Genomic DNA, 18780 nt, shown 5'->3' with positions numbered 1-18780 from the left:
TATATTACTTGTTACACACTATATTTTGTTCTATATTGTTCTGTTACTTTATGAGCTGATGTATGATAGATTGATAAGTATTTAATTTATTATTAAAATACTTATGTTATAGTTCAGTAAACTTCTATACATAAAATCATTATTAAGCTTATTTGAAAAATTTATTATGTACATTCAAATATATATATGAAAATCGTAAATTATTGAGTAAGAACATAATATATTTTTAAAACAAATATGGATCATTTATATTAAAGCCTTTATTGCTTATATAATATAATCAAAAACGGAAAATCTTTTATTAGATACGTAACAAATAAATATTTTCATTTTATTTATTTATCATAACAAAGTATCAATTTTTTCTTAGATTCATTAATTCCTTGTGTACATAACGTGAAGCTATATATATTAATGTATGTTAAGTAATTTGAAGGATTACATTACATGTGTATTAATGTTGTGAATTCTTTCAGGTCAATAAGCTTTTTTAATATATTTATTTTCCTTAGTAACATAAATGACACAAAAAATTTATATATATAATAAAATAATATAGAAAAAAGTCATTCATTTTATTTCATTCATTTTTTATGTTATTATATATTATTATCTACGGCTGCATATTTTATAGTAAGGTTAGAGAAAAAATAAAAATTTTATAAAAGAAATATTGTACCACCAGGATTATTTTACATTTTCAGTTTGAGGTAATTGAATACACCTCAACATATAATAATAATTGAAAATAGCTATATGAATAATTAATATAATTAAGTATATAACAATTCTTGAATAATAACTAGAATCACATATATTTGTTACTTATTTTTCTTATTAGACATCAAATAAAAGTATACCACACGCATATTAGGAATGCGATATATATTTATAGAACCAGAAAATTTATAAAGAAAAAAAAATTTAGAGAAAAAGCACAGCAAATACATTAATTAAAATACTTTACTAATATTGTATATATTATGATTACTTTAGTATCTTACTCCAATTGTGCGATGTCGCATGTAATAAAATATAAATTTTCTTAATAAACAAGAATTGCGAATTCTTTATTTTAAGGTAAATACCTTAATAGAATACAGACATCATAAATAATCGCTAAACTACATGTACAGAACATACATTTATATTCCTAATTGTTTATATTTACTTATTAATTAGAAATTAGGTATTAATAGTTTCATTAAATTAATAAAGTTGCTTCAAAAGTTAATAACTTATTAAAATACATATAGAAATATTTGAATCACTTTTTAATTCTAAAATATAAATAAGCATAAAATATACACTAAACTACACATATTGGTAGTTTATCGCTAAAAAAATACTTAGTCTTAAGTTCTTGAATAACATATATATTTAATTACATATACACAAAAACTATACCATGAAGAGGGAAAAATATGCACATATATATACAATATTTCAATTATGAGCTTGCAAAAAAAATATAAAATAAATTAATTTTAATATTAAATTACTACACAATGGTATCCTAGTTTTATTATTACATTTTTTTCTCATTTTCGCATCTTTTATGCTATGTGAATAAAATATCACTTAAATTTTCTTGCGCTATAATTATATGAATTGTATTTTTTTACGATATTATGCTATATGTTAATATATAAAAGTGCATATTTATTTATTATTATTAAAGTATATATTCACTTAATTTAAATTTTTATTTTTTTTAAGATACGTCTGTTTTTATGTATTAATAAAGGCTCTAATTAATCCTTCAACTAATAATGAAAAAAGAATATATATACATATATATCTGTATTTTAGTGAACTTACATTAAATAATACTTTTTCCTTATGTCAACAAAATTCTGGTTTTATTTTAATATATATTTTACGTGTTATTTAATTATTATACGAAATTTATTTTAAGAAATTAATTTTAAAGCATTCTTGTTTTTCCATTATACTTTGTTCATTAGCACATTCTTTATAATTAATATTACAGAAATATACATAAAGTAATTTTGATTAAATAAAGAGTTTACGGTGGTTTGAAATAATCTATATTGAAATATTTTATAATACTTAAAGTTACAATTTTCTTTTAACGAACTAAATCTTGAACACTTGATATGTAGTGTTACGGCACTGTAATATAATAATAGTGTTACTAATGAAATACCTTGTAATAAATATATTTTATTTGGGTATATATATTAATATCACTGTAAATACACATTGTATATATAAAGCACACATTTCTTTATGTTAAAAAAAAGGAAAAACATTAACACATATATATATGTATATGTGTTAAAAATTATGTATGTGCATGCTTAATAAATTATTCGTACAAAAATGTATATTCCCCAAATGTCAAATATATAAAATAAACAACCAAATGTTGTAATAATGCATATTAAATATATTTGGTAACAAAATAAATTAATAAGCAATTTAAATGTAAGAAGATGTCCTCAACAAAATAAATATTCAATATGAGGTAAACGTGAACAAATCTTGAAAATGAATTAATCATCTAAGGGTAATTAAAAATAATAATTATTAAAAATAAAAAATAAAAAAAATCATTTATCTATATATGTTATTTTCGCTATGATATATATATTTTTTCAATTAATGCTGCATTTTTTCTGTTGATACAGAATATAATACAAAGTAAATTTTGTTGTGCTTTTAGTCCAACTGAAAAATACAAAATATTGAAAGAATTATTTTAATTTATTTTTTTTATATTTAAAGGATTAACTGCACAACTTTTTACATATTTAATGTTCACCCTTATTATTATTATAATCATGTTGTGCGTTAATATTCGTTCACAATATACTGTACTAGAAATATTTAAATAAAACAAACTCATAAAAAGTTCATTATAAAAAGTTTCTAAATAATGAATCTATCGTATTATTTTACATCTGTAGTATCCATCATTTCTTGTTTCCTTGGTATATATTTTTTATTCTAACTCTGTATTTCTTCTTATTGTCTTTTTTTGTGACATTATATTTTCTGTAGTCTTTTCCAATCTTTATTAACCTGATGTACGAACATATCAAAAACTGAAGAAACGTAGTTTATTATGAATTCTAGTTTCATTTCAATATCGTGTGGTTCCTTAGATGAATCATTCAAATTTTTATTTATAACGGAATGTATATATTCTAAGTATTTTTCCCATTTATTATTCCAGATAGAATCTCTCCATTCTTTGTCTATTTCACTTGTTTTGGCATTGTAATTTTCTTCCATATTTGTTACTGTAACTTTCCATTGATCTGATATTTTAGAACATAATTCTTTTAATTCAGAACTGTGTACAGGGGTTTCTTCTTTTAAATCATCGCGATATAATACCTTACTCCCTCTATTTCTTCTTCCTAGGACAAAGTCACTTTTATACAGTTGGTCTTCAAGCATTTCTGCCATTGCTCTTTCATATCTTTGTATTAACAAATCATGAGGTATATTCTTTTTTTTGATTGAATAATTCTCAGGATTTCTGCAAAATAAAATTATCAGTTTTGTTTTTTCTTTAAATGTTTATATAAATATAAACGAATACATATATATATATTTACATATACGTGTGTGTGTAGTACATACGTTTAATGACAATTATATTAACAAATGCAATGAATTTATAATTTAGTTAAAAATGCATTTTACTTCATGTAGTAAGAGTAATGGTTCTCTTGTAATAATAGTAATACAATTATAATATTAAGAAGGGTACCAATATTTAATTTATACTTTTTACCCATTGCTATTAAATTTGTAACATACACCATTGTTGTAAAGAAATTTTTTTTTTTGTTAATTTTATATTTAGAATTGAAATTGATGATCAAATTACTAACTATTGATAAATATATTATTTCATTAATATATACTAATACTGATAATACGAACAAATTCAATATGCTCTTATTATTTATGTTGTAGGAAGGAGAACTGTTCTTAGAAAAAGACTAACAAACCTCATTTATTTGTAAATAACAATGAATTATCAATAACAATTTTTAATAACAGGACAAATTTTTACAACGAAAAAAAAATTTTTAACATTACATATATGTATATATGAAAATGGGATAAAAACTTTTCCTTAAATTGTTCACACAAATATCTAGAAATGAATATAATTTACGTTAGTACTACAATCTGCATAAAAATGACTAATTAAAATTAAAAAGTTTTTAATTGAATTATAATATATTTGATGTTTAATTTCTTTTTTTTTCCAAACAACAAGCATATGTTTTGAAAATAAAATAATTAAATATTAGTTAAATTATTTTCATATATATGAAATACCTTTTACTATATAAAGTTATAATTTTATTTTTTTTATCTCTATACATATGGTTTATTTTGCAGTTTATTAAAAAATTACATAAAATTTATTGTAAAAATAGAAAATTTTTTTAATTTTTTTTCGTGTTTTTTTTATTATCATTGTTTTTTTTTATATTAACACCTTTTTAAAAAAATTAAGCATGCAGAAAAAAATTAAAATTTAATAATAAAAAGGTATAATTGATATTCCCATACCAAGTAATTTAGTTAAAAAACACAATTCTTGAATTTCTATGTATTTATACATTTATATAGATCTGTTTCGTAATAGAAGAAATGCTTATTTATGAAAAAGATTACTAATATGTTAACCTTTTTAATTGATCTTATATTAATTGAATTTTTTTTGTTTTATAATATACCCTAAAATTATTTTTATTTATATTAAACCTTTAAGTGTACAAGAAAGATAATAAAATAAAACCTTATTTTTCTTGGATTTTTATTTATATATGATCTCTTTAATTATTGAACTTAATATTTACTTTTTTAAAAGATATATATTTTAAAAGAAAAAATATAATGAATAATGAAAAAATCTTTTTAAATTGTTAAAATAACTATTATTTACTCATTCCTTAATAAGTTATCTATGCACACAGATTAATGTTAACGCTAAAAATAATAGTAAGCTTATAAATATTAAAAATATATTGTAAACAAGATTAACTAATTTTAAATCAACTAAATAATTATGTTGAGCTTGATTCTACAAATATAAAAATAAAATAGTAAACACCAAAAATTAAATAAAGGCTTAAATAAATTATAAGGATTATTTTCCTTTTTTATTTCATTTTGAATGTAAATAATATATTGTACATATATGCTATACACTTAAAACGTTATTATTACTGTTCACAAGTTGAAGTTGACGAAAGTAAACACTATTCGTATTTTCCGTAGAAAATAAATATAAAAATTTTAAAAATCAAATCATTTTAGATTAAAATCTCTACGAAATGTGTAAAAATTAAATTAAGGAAACCATTTTGATATATACGTTTTGGGTTTAGTAAAAATGTACTTGAAAAAAAAAATATAATTAAGAAGCGATGAAATATACTAGAAAAAGTGATCTATTTTAAACTTAAATATTACATATGTGAGAAAGGGATAATATTATAATCTGTACAAACATATGAATGTGTTATTTTTGTAATAATTTACATATAATGGTATAAAGTGAATAATTACTCCAAAAGTTAGCATATGTATATATATATGTTCTACATTGACTATTCTTGTAATATCTTCTAACAAATATGTAAATTAGGCGGAATACACGTATACGCAGCACATTTAATGTGATGCTAATATTCTCTTTTATTATTCATCAGTTAATTAAATATACTAAATATTTTGAATATAATATTTAAAAAAAAACTTTTAAAATAAAAGTGAACTTTTAATAATGTAATTTATTTATAAAAGAAAAAAAACAATAAATAATATAAATATGTTTATACTTATTTATTTAATATTACGTATAATCGTCTTCACTGAAACAAATTTTTATAACTTCTTTATCTCTTAAATTAATATCGTTCCTACCTGGAAATTCATCATTATATGTATTGAAACATTCCTCTTTTTTTCTTCATTATTCTTATATAAAACAAAAGGACAAATCAAAAATCTTTACAACAGTATAACGAATTTGCTCGTGTGACCCTTTAGTTCTTGAGTTACTTTGACCTTTGGGTTTTTCATGTTCTGAATCATCTTTTGTATTCTGTTTTTGTTCATTAGTTTTCGTAAATAAATTTTGTCTATGAGGACTTAAATTTTCAGGAACAGGTTGATTTAATATCTTCAGTTTATTTACTAGATTTTCTACTTCCCCATGAGTATTATATATTAAATCTTTTATTTAATTTATATAGATTTGTAATTCTTTAGTTATTTTACCTGATTCAGTTATACAATTTTTTGCAAAATTAAAAATGCTAACATCAATATTTTTGGAAAATGTTACAAATAAGTTATTCCTTAATTTTTTCTTTATTTCAATTCTTTTTACTACACGTTAGGTTATATATAGTTTATTTTTAGTTTCTTTATTATAATTTTACATCTCTTCAGTTATTTTTTTTATTTTTTGTTCAATCTTCTCATCCTTCAAATTTTTGTATTTCATCTTGAATCTTTTTAGACACATCTTCAATAAATTTGTCTACTCTATAATTATTTTTGATTTCATTAAAAATACCTTTTATATTATTTACGTTCTTTTATATTTCAAATAACTTTTCTATTTATGTTAAATTGTTTGAAATTTTTTTTTCATAATATCTACATTTTTCGAAATTTTTGAAACAATTTGATTTGTGTCATTATTATTATTATACACTTTCGCATTTTCCTTAATATTTTCTAATAATTTGTTAAACACTCTTTCTAAATCATTAATTTCTTGTTTATATTTTGTTAAATTAGTACTTTCCACAATTTTCATGTAATCACTTTTTTTTTCGATAATGTACCTCTTTTAATATTCATGCACATAATTTAATAAGTTCTGGGTTCTACATTTTAAATGTAAAATTTTATTTACATCTATTTTCAATTTTTTGTCTTCATTAGCATTAGTTTTTTTTAATGTTTGCAATGTTTTTATATTAGTAATAATATTTTAATGTATTACAATAAATCTATTAATTGATTGTAGGGTAAATTTACTGTCAATGTCAGCTAATTCCTTTTCTTTATTTGTTATAAAAGTACTAACATCTTGTAGGTTATTTTTATTCTTTAATAATTATTTTTCTTGCGTATTAATCACATTATTAAATAGTTTTATTATATTATTATATTTATACTGAAATGTTTTTATTACTTGTAATTTGACACTATATATTTTTTTGTAAATTTCATTTGTAGTAATTTTTTTATCCTTCAGCTTAATATAAGGAATTTTTAATTATTCTGATATATCTCGTAAAATATTTATTTCTTCCTTATCATTAGGTACAAATTCTTTTCTTATATCATTATTTCCTTTAATTCACGAACATTTGTTATCAATTCAGCATAAAATGTAGTTGCTTGTTCAACATTGGTTAAAATGTAGTCACTTATGGATTTTGTATCAAAGTATACATTTAATGAAGCAATATATGTCATTATTGAACTACGGTTATATTTAACGTATATTAAAACCTTTTTAGCTGCATTCTATTTTTTATTAATTATTATGAAACCATTATATATTTTAGTACTAAGGTTCTCCTTTATTGATTTGTACTTAAATGACCCATTCTCTTTTCATTCCTTTTCAAGTTCATCATAAGAGGAATAAATGTTTGTAATACTTTCTTCTATATTTTATATGTTTTTATAAATTCCATCTACAGATGATTTTTCTCTTTGTTTGGTTTCACCCGAATTTTCCTTTACGTTTATTTTTTCAACTTGTTTTTCTAATTTATCTAAGGATACTATGTAATTATCAAAATCAGATTTTATTTTATTCATTTTTATTGCATCTACAGTGCTAATCTTTTTTTGACTGAATGCTTCACATAGTTCCTTTAAATGTTCATATTTCGATTTTTCCAAAATATGATTATAACCTTCATTATTGAACATAATACTGTTTAAAGTATTATATTTTTTAAAAATATCTTTCATTTCACTTAATACCGAACTTTTTTTATTTTTTGTATTATTCATTTTATTATTTAATTCATTCATGGCTTCAATATTAAGATTTATATCACTTAAATCTTTAATTATTTTTTCATTTTCTTTTTGTTTTTTGTCTATAACATTTGAATATTTAATAATCTTATGAAGAATCTTATGGGAAAATCCTATGCTGTTATGCACATCGAATTCTATGTTATTTTATGCTTCATTTGTAGTTTCTAATTCTATAGCAGTTGTCGGCTCAAATTGTAATCTTGATGTTGTAATGGAACGTTCTTATGCGGTTACTTTCTATGGTAATAATCTTACCATTTTAAAACATATATAGTTAGCTGACGTAACTATAATGCGCAAACATATTTTTTGCTTTATTTTTAAACGACTTATGCATTTCATTTTGTATGCTCTTATTTCTATATACTGCTTGTTTTATTTTACTTAATATATTACTTTCTTCATATAATAATTTAATATCTACAACAAGTTTTTTAATGGATTCATGGTAGTTGTTAACTTCGGAATATTCGTGTGCAAGACCCACTAATTTTTGTACTTCTTTTTTTATATGAAGCATTAATCTAAGGGCTTCTTTTTTTATAATATCATTCAGATATTTTGTTTCTTCTTCTTTATTTCTGAGTTTTGTTTCTTCATTCTGAGCTTCTTCCTTTAGTTTATTTACTTCAATATAATTTTTTGAATTGCCCGAAGTGCTTTTTACGTTGTTTTGAATTATTTTATACAGCGAATTAAATTCGTTATATATTTTATTTTTCTTACTTTTATACTCTAAATTTCCTTCATATTTATATTCTTTTAAATCTGTTCCACTAAAAATGGAAATAAAAGTTTTCATTGATGTATTCAGTGATTCTTTCATTATATCCATATATATTTTTCTTTTACCAGCCATTTATTTTATATTTTTTTGCAAAACTCCATTTTCATAAATTTTTGTTTTTGTAGTTCTTTTTCTATATTTACAATGGTAGGTTTTATTCCATCCATTTTATTTTGTTTATCATGCATAAGTTGTTTTGTACCTTTTGTCCTGTTTAATTGTCCTATACAAATTATTTCTTTTTTTTTCGTTTCCTCAAAAGCATTTACTCCAGTCGTTGCAATTATTTTTGGCGTTGAACTTATTGAATCATTAACTGTTGTTAAAATACTTTGTATTTTTTTTTCTGTATTATTAACTGTTGATAAATTTTGTTCAACTCTTCCTTAGTAATATTATATAGTTACATTTGTATCCTCATAATTTTTACCATTAAAAAAATCCTCCATTTGAGTAATGCTCTGCTTTTAATTCTATTCTTTTAATTTTTTCTTTAAATGTCAAAAAATTTCTTTAATCTTAGTATTTTTCTCTTTTAATTTAATTCATTATTTTTGTTACTTCACTTTTCCTTTTTGATAACTTAATTTTTATTCCTAAAATTAATGACTCGAAATAGTAATAATAACTTCGCCATCTTTTAGCAATGATTCATAATTTGCATTCTCATTTTTTTCAGTAGAAGCAACTTCTTCTTAATATTTTACAGACTAACCAATCTTATTATAAACACAATTCATAATAACATTATATCTCTTTATTTGGAAATGTTCGATTTTTTTTCCACCCTATTTTCTTCACTGATTTCTGACAAAATTTTTCTTTTATATTAGTCGGCCCTATTTAAAAATGAATTTATTTATATTTTCTTATATTCATTTTACTGGATATTTTTAATTTCATTTACATACTTATCAATTTGTTCATCATCTAAAATTGTTTTAATGTTATTTTTATATATATTAACACCGTCTAAGAGTATCTTCACGTCTTTAATTAGATTATTTGCTTTTTCAAATCCAATTTTTGCCTGTTTTTTGTATTCTTCAGTATCTTTGATGTTCTTTAATAATGAATTGATAATTACTTTAGAGCTATTCAATAAAATCAACTTGATAATATTTCTAATTTCCTTTAGAGACTCTTACATAGTATTTTTTTCCTTTAAAACATTTGGCATATAATTATCTGTTTTTTTTTTTAATTTCCTTTGTATGATTTATATTATAGTTCTCATTATCTTTTTTCTGCTCACCTGAAGCATTTATAATAAGATGATTTATTTTACTAAAACTACCTTTATTTTTCTTGTATCATGCATTATAATCAATATCGTTTATGTATTTTTGTTCTCCATCTTGCATTTTATGTTATGTTTCAACAATTTCATTTTTTGATGATTCCACTTCTTTCATCACCAGTTTAGCTTTTGCATTTTCCTCACTAATCTGTTGAATGATGTCATAAATTAAAATTCGCTCATATTCTAACTTTGCGAGGTTTATTTTTGCTAACGTAATATCAACATTTTATATATTATTTTATTCTTCATATATACCCCCTATTTTTTTATAAAATTTATCTGTGCCACTTATTTATTCATTGAATTCCATTTATTTATTATTTTTACATTTCATTCTGTTATGTATTCATCAGATTTTCTTTTTTGTTCTTTTAGTTGTGCAACGTTTTCCTGGATGATGTTCGTTAGAGTTTCATTTTTTTTTTTTTTTTTAATGCAATTATTTTTTGTTGAATTATACTATATGTGTTTTTTTTAATATTTGTAATAAAATGAAAGGAAGCTAATTCATCTTTGATTTGTACTAGATAACTTATGTGTTACTTAGCTTCCTCATTTATTTCTTTGCTTTTCTCTGCTATAAATTTATCAGTCAATATAAAAATTTCATTATGTTCTTTAATTAAATCATCTAGTTTTTTATTTTTCGTTTGATAAATGGTATTTAAATTATCTATATCAATTTTAATATGATACCAATTCATTTTTTTTTCATTTAATGTTTCCATAGTTGTTTTATTATTGTTCCCAAAATTATGCTTTGAATTTTTGATAAGATCCAAAATTTCTTCTATACTTATTTTTAATTTTTTTATAGTATCATCAGCCAATTAATTATGTTTAACATTTTTGTCTCTATTCTAAATGTTTTTAATTTTTTCTTGACGTATTGTTCTATTAATTTATTATTGTGTATTTCACGAATGTGTATATTTAATTTTGCGTTTAAATAATTTTTATTCTTTATTAATTTTTCAATCAATTTGCCGTTAATATCTGAGTTTTTTATAGCAGTGTTTAATGTTCTATTATTATGTATATTTCTGTTTGATGTACGAATATGGTTTATGATTTAAACTATTTTTTTTCAATAATAAATTATTTTTTATACTCAATTTTGTATCTATCTTTTTTTTATCATAATTTTTTAACAAAGTATTAATATTTGTATATTTTTGCATATTATATGTTTTCAGTCTTTGTAATGTGCCATCACATAATATTAATTTATGCAGAGTTTCTTGTATATTGTCCTTTAATATATTAATACCAGTAAATATTGTACTTTATTCAGAATAGTATTTTCATATTCTGAGAATACCTTATAAGTATTTTGTCCAACAGACAGATCTTTATAATTTTTATGTAAATTATTAAGAAAATTGTTTTTCCTATTAATTATATTTTCTTTATGTTGTTGTAATTTTTTTCTGTCTTCTTTGTAATTATCCATATTACATTTTAAACAACTATGGTTACTTCTTATCTGATTAAATGTATTTGATATTTCTTCATGTATATACTGAAATGGATTATCAATAATGTCATTTTTAAGGGTTAATACGTGATATGATTTTCTATCCATATTATTCAGTGTTTGGAATATCTAATCACAATTCATTTTTGTAATTTCATCATGTATTTTTGTTGTTTTTTCTAGTAAGTTATCAGTATCATTTATATTGTCTCATTCATAAATTATATTTTTATGTTCCTCTACAAATTTTAATAAAATGTCAACAAATTCTTGTTTATTACTATTATAGAAATTAGTAATTATGGATTATATTTTTTCTCTTAATTCTTTTTTTTTATTTGTAAATTAAAGAATGTTAAATTATTTTATATTAATTAATTCTTCTACTTGTGTGATATTTTTATATATTCCTTCTTTTTTGGAATTTACCTTTTTTACCTATTTTTTCAGTTATATAATTCATTTTATTTTTTATTTTCATTTGTATGGCATTGTTACACTTTTTCTTTAATGTTTTCCATTTCGTTATTATAATTTTCAATATGTTTTGATAATTCTTTAATTTTAGTTTTTATAAGAATAACTTCTTTATATTATTCTTCTTTTGTTTTAGAGTTATCTTGTATTGTTCTTTTATTTTTCTTTATGAAATCTACAAGACGTAAAAGTTCTTCGGTCCTCTGTATATATTTCGAAGGACCTACATTTTCATTCATTTTATAGTCTTTTTCTTTTTTTTTTTTTTTAATGTATTGAGAGTATATACCTCTTTATAGAAGCAATTAATTGTCTTAATTCTTTTAGTGCTGCATCTAGTTGAGCTCTTGTTTCATCGTGTTTTATTCTGATCCTTATAATTTCCTTATTTATAGAATTGCTAAAATTTTCTACTACTTTTGTGTTTTTGGTGTATACATCTTCTGCAAATTTTAATGTTTTCTCAGAATATGAAATTACTGAATTAATCTTTGAAAGAAAAAATTTATAATCTATAATAAAATCAGACATTTTTTTTTATTTCACATATGCACCTGAAGAGGAAAAAATCAATTTTTCTTTATTTTTTAATGTTTCTTCTAACCTTTTGATAATTTTGTTACTCAATTTTAAATTAGAAGTAAAGTATGCTAATTCATTATAGTATTATCTAACAGAATATGGAGGAAGATGTGATGATGTGTAATCTTTGAAATATATTGTTATTTCATTAATTGGAACTTTAACATTGGTTATGTAAAAATCATATCCTACTAGAAATATATTTAATTTCCCATAATAAAAATTTTGTTGACTCTATAAAAACTGTTCGACCTATTTCTTTTTCTATATTAGATATTACATCATTGCAAGAATCCAAAAGATTCTTTACATTTTTTATATAATTTACATAGGTATTATAAGGTATTTCCCTGACTATCATCTTATATATCCAAATCATAAGAGCTAATGTAGAAGTGTTAAATAAATATGCACATTTTATATTTTTTAGTTATGAATATAAATCTTGCAAAATTTTTGTTATCTTCTCCAAAAAATAATAACTTCTACTTAAAATGTATTTACTATAAGCAACAGACTCTCTTTGGTATTTTTGACATTTTGTAGGATATTCATTTAGGTTAAGTTTACGTTTTTGAGGATCTGAAGAATTATATAATTTTATTAAATCATCTTTTGTATTCTTACAATTTTTTATTTCTTTTGCAAGTTCATTATGTAAAGAGTTTGTGCTATTGAATTATATGTCGTTTCATATTTTACGTTTGTTGCAGGATGATAAAATTGCGTGAATTTAATTTCAATGAAATAATACATATACAGATAATATAGATGTAATGGAGAAAGTATATATCCTTTGTTATCTGTATAATCAATGTGATCTAACGTAATGTATGTATCTATTTCTGTGCTTCCCTGTTGAATAAATGTATTTGAATAAGTATGTAGTTTATTGCTTTTCTTTATCATTTGATTATTAGTTTTATTATTTGAATATAAACTATTTTTTTGAATGTATGCATAATATGGTAGAGTTCTTTTAGGTTTATAATTTTAAAAAGTAACTAAAGATTCATTGTTACGTAAATATGGCTTCTTTAAATAGTTGACATTGATTATATGATAAATATTTTTATTATTTTCCTTTTCATCTGTATAATTAGAGCTTTTTAAAATTTTATCTTCTTATCTGTTATATTCAAATTTATTATTTTCCTTAATGTTAGATTGCGATGGTAATAGTTGTAGTCCCTTTTTAAGGGTGCTGTATTTTCTTCTGCTACTTTCTTTACTTGATATTACAAAACAGTACAAATATTAAAAATAGGATATATTTAAAAGAATAATAAAAAAATTTGCTTTTAATAAAAGTAAGCACAAATTGGATAGTACAAAAATATAAATATCTAGTTATTTGCATTTACGTACATGTATAATGTTTTGCATAAATGAATAGAAAGGGGATTATAAATAATTGCAAAAAGGGTGTTTTTTTCCATATTTTAAATCATACGATTGTAATATATTTTGTTAATAACTAAGAGAAATGAATATTAACTTTTCATTTTATACATGACTTCGCTAAATTAAATATTTACTAAGTATATTCTTTTTTTATTGTTTTTTAAAGAATAATATTTTAATGCGTATCTAGTTTTTACAAATAAGTTAATTTATGCTCATAAAATAAATATTTCAAATATACTATAAATTAATTGGAATAAAAAAAAGGTTGTACACAGGCAAACAATTAAAAGTTGTGCTCAAAAGTGTACAATGAAAAAATATTATTATTAAAAATTTAATAATGAAACTTAGTGTTCCGAATATACATTTGCATAATAAATATAAAGTGCATATAAGATAAAAAAGTATATATAAATACATTATTTTTTTGTTGCAACAGATTTAATACAAATAAGTTATAAAAGTACAACAGAAGTATTATATATATAGATGAGAAAAAAAGGCTCCAAAAAAAAAAAAAGTAATTTAAGAATAGAAAATGTTTAAAGTAGAATAAAACTAAAAGGAAAATTATTAATATTATATTTTTATAGTTATGCACTAGAAAAAAATAGTATGCATGAACAAATATTGATATAAAAAGATAGAGTTTATTCCTCAAAAAAAAATTTAATAACTGTTAAAAAAAAGGAACAGAAAAGGTAAAAAAAAAAAAAGAGAATAAATTATATTTTGAATATCTTTAATTTTAGTAAAAAGAAGTAAAAATAAATGAATATATTTTATTTTTTTTAAATATATACGTAATTTACTAGTCCTAGTGTAAATATCTACATTGAGGAGAAAATTTATAAAAAAAATTTGTAGTGCATTAAAAAAGTATTGTTAATTCAATGATGTTTATGTGAAAATAAAAAAAGAAAAAGTATTTATATAGGTTTCCTTTGATATAGAATATTTTTAATTCATTATTGTATGTTTGGTTAATTATTATTATGTTACTGTTCTTCAGAAAAAGTTTATCATAAATATCTTAATTACATGATTCAAGATTTATTATTAAAAAGATTTAGGTTTAAAATACTTATACACCTTTGATTTTATGAATTTCACTTTAATAAGAATTTTACAGCATATATTTTATTCCTTCACATACTTTTAAGGAAAAACTATTACACACGCAGATACAAAAATCCCCCCAAAAAAAATATATTTTGATTCGTATTTTTCTGTTACTATGAATAGGTGAAAATATTTATATTAATTTTCATTTGGATTACATTGCGTTATGATTTTTTTGTTTGTTATTTTTTTTTTTTTCACAGCGCTCTTTTTTCTTTTATTAACACACTATTGAATATTTAACTGAAAACACACCTCTGCTTTTAAAAATTTAAAATTGATAAATATTACTTATGAATATCTATAAATAAGTCACAAGAACCATTGCATTGTTTTAAGCCTTAAAGGAAAAATTATAATTTGATTTCTCACAGAAGCTATTTTTTGTTAAAAATATAATTTATTTTATAATTTTTTTTGTTCTTTTTTCTACTGAAATTTTGTTATATTTGTACCTAGTTTTTTCATAAATTATTGGCAAATTTTTTAAGCAGATAAGAAAAATTATATAGATATAATTAATATTGAAAATTGAGGATCCTTTCCTTATAAATGAATAATTTTTTTACAATTATATGTGTAACATGCCATCTTATGTAAGATTTCTATTTTTACATTTATTTTCGCAAATTATTTTATTTTTGTATATATAATATTTTTTTATTATATTTTTTTTTTAACATATATCTATAATATTTTCATCCTTTATAAACATTTTTATATCTTTTTTCTTTTTTACATGTTTAATATTTATTATTTTGTTTTCTAATATTATTACAATTTATAATATTATTACAATTTATAATATTATTACAATTTATAATATTATTACAATTTATAATATTATTACAATTTATAATATTATTATAATTCCTAATATTCTTGATATTCTTTTTTATTATTATTTTATAACTCTTAGATAAATTTTTTTCATAGTGTAGTTTTATAAATTAAAGGAAATTAGGATATTTTGTTTTAATTAGTACTCTAATTGAATGAATTGTTGCATCGTTTAAGTAGTTTAAGAGTACAGAGTAATTTTTTTTATTTTTATATTTAATATTATTTATTAATATAATATATTTACTTTGTAAAAATGTTTACTATTTTTTTGTTAATTTTGCAATTTTTCATTGATTGAGATTTTATATAATTATTATTAATATAGTGGATTATTGTGTCTTGAGCTATTAAATATAAATACTATATAGTTCTATTCAATTATTTTTGAAGCTTAATTTTCAAAATATTATGCTAATAAAAGATGTGATGATATTGCGGTACCTTTTTTTTAATATAATTCCTAGAATACTATCTTGACACTTTGCGTACAGTTTCATTAAACTTTATGTTATATCTACAATACAAAAATTATTATTAAACCTGCAAAGATGTGTAATCAAAATTTCTATGTTTGGGTGTTTATTCTTTTATGTAATATACGCATGAAGGAAACACAACTTTACAGATTATATATTTTTTGCAGTGCTAAATGAAATCAAGAAATTTTAGGGTAATACGATTTAAGTTAAAGTAAAACTTTGTGGGAAAAAAAACTTATATAAACAACAAAAAGAATGTTTCTTTTATTTGTGAAGAAAATATTATTGAAAAAGTAACATAAATATAAATAGGAAATAAAACTGTACGTTTATATGTTTTTTGTATTGTGTCAGGAAGAACTGAAACTATTTGAGCAGCTCTACTGAAAATAAAGAATTTCCTTTACATTATATTTAATTGTATGCATGAAAATTTTTTTTTTTAAGATATAAATCTTTTTTATAAATATGGGATATCAAAATAACCCTCTATGAATTAATGTGTGCTACAAATGTTTTTGTGTACATAATACTTTTATGAAATTTTCGAACCTAATGTACCTTTAATATAATATATTTTTCTTTATAACCTGGAAAATAGGATGTAGCTAAAGAATGCTAATAAGAAATTAAAAAATTCCATCCATTATAAATTACATTAAACAATGTGAAAAATATATATTATTATCATTACCTGAAATTTTAACCCAGAAGTCATAGAAAAGTTAACATGAATATTATTTAAATTAAACATTGTACAATTAACATTAATTCCTTAATTTGGTATACTTACATTATAGAAAAATATTTACAAATTTTAAATGTGCTTAAACATCGAAAAGTAATTAAATAGAGGATATGCTTAGTAAATGATAATTGTGGAATTAGTGAGACACTACAAATTCATATTTTCTTTTAATGCAATAAAAAAAGTAACATAATGAAAATATTATGTTAAAAAGTAACTTCAGTAAAACATTGAACAAAAGAAAAAATAGAAAGAAAAAAAAAGAAAAGAGTTAGAAACACTTACATAATACTATTCAATTCATGGGTATTATAGAATTAACAATAATTTAGTGATAATAATTGTTAAAAATATACATTATATAGTGTATATATATCACTAAGCACATAAATTATAAGTGATAATTATATTTAACAAGGACATATTACATTATTACCTTCATCTTTTTGGAGATAATAACCTATAAATTAAAAAAGTTTGAATAATTCTGCTTATAACTTAAAAATTATTATAAGGAACTTATCAACCACTTCAATAATAAAAATGTGAATTGAAAATGAAAAATTATGAATATGTATCATTTCATAAATATATTTTTCTTTTCATAATTTATAGAGAATTTACGAATTCCTTGTAGGTTCTTGGGGAAAAGAATGATATGATGTCACATAATATATATATCCTCTTTCAAGTAAGAGAAGAAAATTATACTTTATTTCTAATAAATTTTTTTGGTAATAATCTTAATTCATTTTAAAATATATGTAATTATATATTAAATACTAAAATAAATATAACATTATCACATTATAACATAATTGTGTTCATTATATAATATATGTGAGTTTAATAACTTAAAAAATTCGATTACAAAATTTAGGAAAAAAATTGTATACGAGTTAGTACATTTTACATTTTTTATATTTTTTAAATGATGAATTACACTATGTTATTATGATCATATGGAAAGGAATTAATGTAATGTTTAAATATATATAATAGGAAAATGTTAAATAAATAATATTTTTTATTTATATCATTGTATGTACAGAAATAAAATAAATGTCTTAACATTATTTTCATATCTTAATATATGTATTACACATAATAAATCAGTTCTCTCTTAATAAAATATGATGCCATATTTTGGTTATAATACAAATATAAAATGTATTTTTGTTACATTTTTTTAATTTTTTAAAATAATTAACTTTCATATTTTTTCAAATATATTTTTATTCCATTATATTATCCTTTTCATGCGCTCTACATATGCTTGTTTGTTTTAATAACATTAAAACTAATGAAAATATATGTAAAATATAATTAATTTGTTGTACGTAAGAGAATAAAGTCCTATATTGTCGCTGCAGTAAAATAGTGATAATGCGGATAATTTAGACACACTAATATATAGATTATCTTTTACCAGAATTCAAGAGATAGCATAAATATTGTTAAAATAAACATTTTTTATATAAT

General features: G+C 20.7%; 4 protein-coding genes across 4 annotated transcripts; all 4 read right to left on the bottom strand.

Annotated features, from left to right (window-relative positions):
* Positions 1-3012: 3012 nt before the first annotated feature.
* MKS88_000310 (uncharacterized protein) lies at positions 3013-3800 on the bottom strand (the record flags this gene model as incomplete). The annotated part of the gene is made up of 2 exons (XM_067219245.1): positions 3013-3511; positions 3679-3800. The coding sequence occupies 2 exons, from the start codon at positions 3798-3800 to the stop codon at positions 3013-3015; spliced, it is 621 nt and encodes a 206-aa protein (XP_067070412.1).
* Positions 3801-5851: 2051 nt separating this feature from the next.
* MKS88_000309 (uncharacterized protein) lies at positions 5852-6826 on the bottom strand (the record flags this gene model as incomplete). Its single annotated transcript, XM_067219244.1, has 4 exons — positions 5852-5918; positions 6042-6149; positions 6444-6508; positions 6668-6826. 4 exons carry the CDS (start codon positions 6824-6826, stop codon positions 5852-5854), a joined length of 399 nt encoding a protein of 132 aa, XP_067070411.1.
* Positions 6827-7695: 869 nt separating this feature from the next.
* Positions 7696-8908, bottom strand: MKS88_000308 (uncharacterized protein; the record flags this gene model as incomplete). The annotated part of the gene is made up of 2 exons (XM_067219243.1): positions 7696-8157; positions 8357-8908. 2 exons carry the CDS (start codon positions 8906-8908, stop codon positions 7696-7698), a joined length of 1014 nt encoding a protein of 337 aa, XP_067070410.1.
* A 29-nt stretch (positions 8909-8937) lies between these two features.
* Positions 8938-13608, bottom strand: MKS88_000307 (uncharacterized protein; the record flags this gene model as incomplete). Its single annotated transcript, XM_067219242.1, has 8 exons — positions 8938-9241; positions 9745-9984; positions 10707-10921; positions 11434-11740; positions 12407-12596; positions 12892-13083; positions 13189-13370; positions 13526-13608. The coding sequence occupies 8 exons, from the start codon at positions 13606-13608 to the stop codon at positions 8938-8940; spliced, it is 1713 nt and encodes a 570-aa protein (XP_067070409.1).
* Positions 13609-18780: the final 5172 nt, after the last annotated feature.

The sequence above is a fragment of the Plasmodium brasilianum genome (genome assembly GCF_023973825.1).
Source record: "Plasmodium brasilianum strain Bolivian I chromosome Unknown PB_00_17, whole genome shotgun sequence".
In the NCBI taxonomy this organism is placed as follows: Eukaryota; Apicomplexa; class Aconoidasida; order Haemosporida; family Plasmodiidae; genus Plasmodium; species Plasmodium brasilianum.
This window is presented reverse-complemented; position numbering and strand designations above follow the sequence as displayed.